At 43.1% G+C, this 6,966-nt stretch overlaps 1 protein-coding gene across 1 annotated transcript; it reads right to left on the bottom strand.

Moving 5' to 3' along the window:
* Positions 1-777: 777 nt before the first annotated feature.
* GGCT (gamma-glutamylcyclotransferase) lies at positions 778-4,107 on the bottom strand (the record flags this gene model as incomplete). Its single annotated transcript, XM_009875791.1, has 2 exons — positions 778-913; positions 3,927-4,107. Coding segments are annotated over 2 exons (317 nt in total), but the record flags the coding sequence as incomplete, so codon positions are not given.
* Between the last annotated feature and the right edge of the window lie 2,859 nt (positions 4,108-6,966).

Genomic DNA, 6,966 nt, shown 5'->3' with positions numbered 1-6,966 from the left:
GAGAGGAGAGGAGAGGAGAGGAGAGGAGTAAAATAAAATCTACATCTTCCAGTGATGTCAGCCTGCAGTTGCTAATAGCTGCACAATTCCAGACATGCAGTCATGCCACCCGATGCCAGGCCCACTGATCAGATCTCAAGCTAAGCAGGTCAGGCCTGCTGCATGACTGGATCATGTGTCTCTGTAGAGTCAGCATGTTGCAGAACAGTGCTGAAACACTCCTGCTTCACCAGCCATTAGGTGGGACCCTGCAGTGGTCTGCAGTGCTGCTGGAAGTCCTGCGATAGACTGATGGTGCATGTTGTAAAAGGATGCAGGTGGACTTCATAGTAAATGATAGTAAGATACTGTGTAAGACAATAGAGATAATCCATGTCCCTGAGACTACAAGCTAGGTGCTGTATTCTCCCCACAGAAGCTTCCCTCTGTCCTTGTAGTAGAGTACACTAATTGTTCAAACAGAGAATTGCTGCATATATGTAAACAACCTCCTGCAGAAATACTTGTGCCAGTCCTAATTCATTCACCAGTTCAACAGGCTTCATGTAAGGTATAACTAAGCCAAAAAATCAAAGTGATTTAGTAGGCCTTTAAGAGCTGCCAATCTTCTGTGAGCATCATTACGCTAATACATTGCAAAAAGATTAAGTTATACCTTTGTATTAGTTACTCAGGCCTTCCATCCACTGTAAATAAAGTAGCTATTAAATAGGACAGAAGTACTGCATTATATGTTTCTGCTCCTTCTCTCCAAAATTACAGTGACACAACACTTACCTTTTTGTACTGAGGAGAAGGGGGACCACAGACATAGTCCTTCATCTGGTAGCTGCGACAAGTCAGTACCTTTCCTCCTTGAGCTTGGACATTAACTTCTATTGGGACATAAATGCCATCTTCAACTCCCTCTTGCCTGTAAAGGACACATACGTCTTTCATGTCAAGGAACTGATGCATCTTTCAAGCCAACTGTGCAGTAAAACATATGCATTTATTCTAACAGCATTCAGGTCAGGACAGTGGTCTGTGCTGTTAACAGACTTAATTCTGGTACTTTTTGTGCAAACTTGTTTCACATTCAGAAGTAAGTTTCTAAAGAAGCAGCAGCATTTGCTTGTATCATTTCAGCTCCGTAAGAAATGTAACTAGTGGTTAACTTGCAAAGTTACAGAGTGAGTGCTCCTTGTGAATTAATTCTTGTGCAAACCTGGTAATCTCCAAGAGAAACACAATCATGATTATCCGGATTATTGAGCTAGGCGCATATCATTCATTACCTTCCGCTGAGGTAATGAAACAATTGCAAAGTTTTATCTTTGCCCATTGTGTTAAATTTGAGTAAGGGGAAACTCGCACAACTCTTCCAATGCACATTCCAATCAATTATCCGGGACACCCTTTAATTTGTACAAGACAATGAGCAACAATAAGCTAGATTAGGGCTAGAAACATTTTGTTATTTTTTTATTAGCAAAATCATGTTGTCTTAGGAAAACTAAATCAAACTCAAAACCGAGGCTACTTGGTGTCTTTAACCATTAACATTTAGCCAATGATAAAAGTCTGGGCAGATATTAAGTAAATGAGAAGCTTATGTAATACAGGACACACTTTAGAGCACAATTAACTTTAGATATATGTGCTTTACAGATGAGTGATAACATGGATTTTAATGCTGCTCATCAAAATATCATTTTGACAACTTTCTTTCAAAGACTTAACATTTCAAGCTATTTAACCTACAAAACATGGTCAACATGATATAAGTAACTAGGCTAAGTGCAAGTAGAGACTGGAAGCTAACTGCTGGTTCAAGGCCAACAGATTGCAAAATAAGTCACGCGGGTGTGTGAGTGTAATGCAAATGTTGCAGTTAAGTAATGTTCATTGCTAGGATATGTGAGGAAAAGTCATGATTTAATCTACAAGTTATAGATTTGTGAAGTACAGAAGACCAAAAAACCAATAAATATCTGACCGTGAGACAGCACCAAAATGCATTTGAAGCCAAAGGTTCAGCCGTCTAAGCAAAAGATGCCCCTCCCATATTTGTCTTCTATATATTACATGGTTTTACTAGTAATTCAGCTAAAGACATGCAGCATCAATTACATATTCCCTCTTCTACTTCTGGATAACAAAGCACAGACTTCTTTATCCAGACTGGGAGAAAAAAAAGGCAAAGGGGGCAAACAGAGTATTTTTTTTTCTCCATACATGGAAATTTCAAGAAATAACTTGGCTGAGAACTTAAATATATCTGCTTGTGCATAGCCAAAGAATTCCAAGATCTTCAGCAGGTTTTTGCAAGCACTTCTGAGTTGGTTAGGAGAGATCCTCAGAAGAATGCTATCGACTATTGCTGTAAAAGCCAAGAATACGTTTCCTTCAATTTCCAGTCCACTTTCATGGCATCAGTGAGGCAGTCGTTAATGCTAGTACCTGTGCTGCAGTTTTTGGTGACAGTATAGCACACAAGTCTAGCATCTGAGCCAGCATGGAAGTTTATCCCCTGTCAAACAAATGCCAGGGATCATGCTCTCGTACAGGGAACACAGTGTTACTATCGAGGCAGATGCTGCCAGACAGCATCTTTATACTTCTGAAGTTTATGCTTTAGGAAGAAAACATGGTAAATTAGGAGATTTCTGTAAAGGTCAGCAGAAAGGGGACCAGGATTTATGTGCTAGTGTAAGCAACAGGGGGGAAACCAAGGCGATCACAAAACAGGGACCTCGAAGCTCTCCCCAGCCAGGAGCGTACAAACTAGATGCCCTCCTGTGGGAGACTAACACTCCCAGCCGGGACCCGAGTGCCCATTCCCATGATGTGCTAACAGAACTTGGGCAATAGTTCCTGCTGTATTCCAGATTCACTGTAGGCAACAAAAAACAAGTTTCATGGCTAAGTTTATAAGGACATATCTGCATCGCACAGTGCAGTCATAACTGAAATTGCAACACTACCGAAGGCAGGAGAATTGTATTAATGTAATGCTTTCAATGGGTTTAATATGTCCTGCTTCCTCACTAGCCTAGATTTCTGCTGGAATTAATGGACAGCGATGAACTGCTCTGAGCAAATGATCCTTGAAGCAGCATGCCAGAAGCAGCGTGCTGTGGACGTGCATGCTGAAAGCTCCAATAAATACACAACATATAAGTTCAAGTCCTGCCTTAGACCCTGCAAGAAGTTACGTTACACCTTGATTTGTCTGCCCAAGAGGTCTTCCCAACTTCAGCCTGGGAATGACTTGCTCAGGCTGCCTTAAACTTGTTTTAATTGTTGGGCAAGGGTGGAACATTCTCTGCCATGCATTGCAGTGGTGCAGGCAGCCTCTCCCATTCAAAGGGAAAAACAAAACCACCATAACTCCCTGCACAAAAAGTTTGAATCCTTAGAAGACAAGGCATGCAAAATACCCTCCTCCAGAAGTCCCTTTGCCTGTATTAAAGATCTCATTCTCTTCTACAAAGTCTTGTCCTCATTCCTTCGTTTTCCACTACAATTGGAGTCTACAGATGTATAGAGACAGAAATTAATGTTAGTCTCAAGGGAAACTCTCCCTAAAGCAACTGGAACACTGTCACAGGAGAAATACGGTTTAGAGTAATTTAAGGGACAAAACATTGTGAGGACAAGGATAAATAAAAAAAAAAGAGCCTGACAAATATGTCAGCTCCAAATAAGGTCCATACCTTATTAAAATGCCCCTAAGTAGCTTTAACTTGAAAACCAAGCCGTTTTAACCACAAATGTGTTAGAAGTCAATATATGTACTGTGAAATGAAATTCAGATATTAAAATCCAAAGCACCTTCTTGATTACGCCAACAAAGCTCCCACACAGCTCTTTACCAAAAATTAACTGCTACTTTTTAATTGCTCTGTAAAATAGTATAAGACAGCAAAAGTTAAGTCACCTACTTATCCAGTGAACTTAAATTGCTAGTGTTCATTTTCCACACTATTCCCCATACTTCATCTCCGGGGCTCTGAACAATGGTAGCTGTGCCTCCATGCCAGATAGAACTTGTCCTGCCTTGATGATGGCCAAACTTGAGCTTAAAATCCTGCAAACGAAACCAATGCAGATAATCAATTTTCACTTAAGGTAAGGGCTGTTGACAACTCTTGACATGAAAGGGGCAGCTAATGGAGACTCTACAAGTAGTCAGCTGGAGTTACAGAAGGAGTAACAGACAGGAGGGATCTGACATCGCTGCCATATCACAAGGGGCAGAAATCAGCCTTTTCCACCTCCTCATGAGAAATGGCAGCCTTGGGACACAGGGACAAGAGGTCTGGCAGAGAGCACTGCTGGTAACGGTCTCGGTCTGTGGAGATGTGGATTAACACCCGAACCTCACAGCAGCCTGGCCTGAACGTTAGCTAACAACCTCCAACAGCGAGAAGAAAGTGGAGGTAGCCCTTTTTCAAGAGTAGCACACATCCACAATTCTGCAGGAAACACAGCAGAGCTGAAGAAATGTCAGCTTGACAGCTGGCAGTGATGGGACCATCGATGGGCTTCCTGTCAGATAACCTGAAGGGTGCTCAGCTGAGCTGTGCCAGGAGGAAGGGAACTGACTGCCACCGACTTCTTGTTCCTCAAAAGACAAGCCGACCTGGCGCCTGTTCCTTCCAGCTTTTGGCACTGTTGTAAGATTAAATGTAGCATCCAGGAAAATAACAAAGGTGAAGAAGCCTACAAGACAGTGAGCTTTGGATCTTGTCCTCAATGCACTAACAGAACTGCCCAATTATAAAGTACCATCCTGTGTATTTTCCAGTGTTTTCTGCCATCTCATCACTCAACTAGAACATTCTCGGATATTTCTAAGGCAAAGGATATGCCTCCTTGAGTAAGTTTGTTCAGGTTTTTGCAAGTTGAAACATTCTTTTAGAAGTCCGGTATCTGTTTTTATTACAAGTAATATCAAATATTACTACATAGGCAAAAGACAATAATAGACTCTTGCATTTTTCCAGTGCAGTTTCCCATCTGACTCCATACACTGTCCTCTGCTACTCGTCAGCCAATTTGTGGATCCTCCCCTACCAGTACAGAAAGGAAAGGGCAAAAAAATAATAATAATAAAAAAAATCAAACCAACAAACTTAAAGGAAGACTGTCTGTTTAACTACAACAATAAAATCTGGCAAAGGCAAAAAGCATTTAAAAACAACAATAAAAATAAAACTCAAATTTATACAACTCCACATCTATACAACCCTATAAGCTTTGCTTACTCCTTGTGATCACCTTCTTCAAGCTATAATTTTGATTTGAAATATATGCTCGTACATGTTAGTGTTCACTTTGAGACACATTACCTTCTTGTAATAGCATCCTAAGTGATACAGGGGAAAAGGTTGCAAAAATGGAGAGACTGGAGGCTGACACACAGAACAGCAGCACTGATCAGAACACTTAGTCTTGTTTTTTGTGTGTGATAATCAGCAGCCTGGCAAAGCCATACTGTTTATTCCATCAGTAGAGTCATCTTCCTTTCCCATAAAATGTCCCTCATTAAACCAGTTTCACTACTTAGACACACTAGTCGTTGACCATTTGAGAAGCTGCTGCAAAATGGCTTTGCATTTTTCAGGTCACTGGATAACTGTGAGAGGATGGGACCCTGCAGACAGTCAAGCCCAAGGAATTTGCACGCAAGTAAACAGTCCCCTCAGGTCAGAGACAGATGTTACAGATGTGGACAAGTGCTTGCAGGGAAAGCAAGCACTCGTTCTCGTTTTATACCTCCCATTTTAAGGCCTTGGACTTGAGCTGCACTGAATACATGGAAGGCAATGTATATAATAATTTGGTACCACCCAAGAAGGGCATCAGAGAGTGTATGGAATTAGGGGGACTTCCTCTGGTTCTGGATGCAAGAAACCCAGTGTTGGGCCCCAAGGGCAACTGCAGCAGGCACTGCAGGGAGCAGGGAACAAACACATCAGATACTTTCTTGGCTCAAGAGCTCGGTCCTTGGCCTTCTCCTAAGCCAGCATGGTACTACCATAGAGCAATTAGCAGAAATCAGCTCCAAGCTTTGTGTGTATCCACACTCCCAAGCATCCATGATTTTTCCAGCTTGAAGCAAAAGCACAAAGCTGCTCATGTCCAGAGGGAGCACAGCACCAGGTCAGAGGCTGGCTACAAAAGCTAGCACACAGCTCTGGAACAGCTAACCTGCAGTGTGGCAAGAGAGGTTTACTGTGTAACCTGAAAGTCTACCTGAAACCCAGAAGGAGAGCTGAAACATAGGATTTTTTTTTATTCAAAGATAAGCACGCAGCATTCTGCTTCCCTCCTCACCACTAAGGTCTGATCCTGCAAGGTGCTGGGCTCTCAGCACACTTCACCCCTCAGTGGCATCCGTAAGTGCTTCACAGGAGCAGTCCTCAGTTGCCAGGCTGATAGTCATGAGACCCCAAGCGTCTGCCTACAGGGGGTTTATTAGGACAAGGTTCTGGAATTTCCTCATATGCTCTCATGCAGATCTCTTACTGCCAGTTACCCCAAAATTGTCCTTAAGCGGAATCAGTCAAGGCTCTGCTGCTCCAAGGATCATTTGAGCTGTACAGAGCTGTATAACAATAGCTTAATGACCATGAGCTCACATTTCCAAGCCTACAAGAAAGCCAAGTCAGCGTACTAACAGCTAATAACGCCCGTGGGGGGAGAACTGCCAGGGCTAGGGAGGTGTCAGGTGCATTGGCTGTGCAGCCCTGGGTGCAGCTTGCATCCCACCTGACCCGCGGCACAGGGAGCTCCTCGCACGGAGCCAGTGCGGCGGAGAATGAGGAGGAATTTAGATTTTCCTGCAGAGGCACCAGCCTTTCAAGCATGCCAGAAACTCAACCCATAAACCCCACTGAACATCTGCTGCGGATGCTGGCGGAGTCGCAGCCCTTTGCGCGCAGGGCCCCGGCTGGCGCCCGCACCGTCGAGGTTCAG

The sequence above is a fragment of the Apaloderma vittatum genome, unplaced genomic scaffold (assembly GCF_000703405.1).
Source record: "Apaloderma vittatum isolate BGI_N311 unplaced genomic scaffold, ASM70340v1 scaffold44468, whole genome shotgun sequence".
NCBI lineage: Eukaryota > Metazoa > Chordata > Aves > Trogoniformes > Trogonidae > Apaloderma > Apaloderma vittatum.
This window is presented reverse-complemented; position numbering and strand designations above follow the sequence as displayed.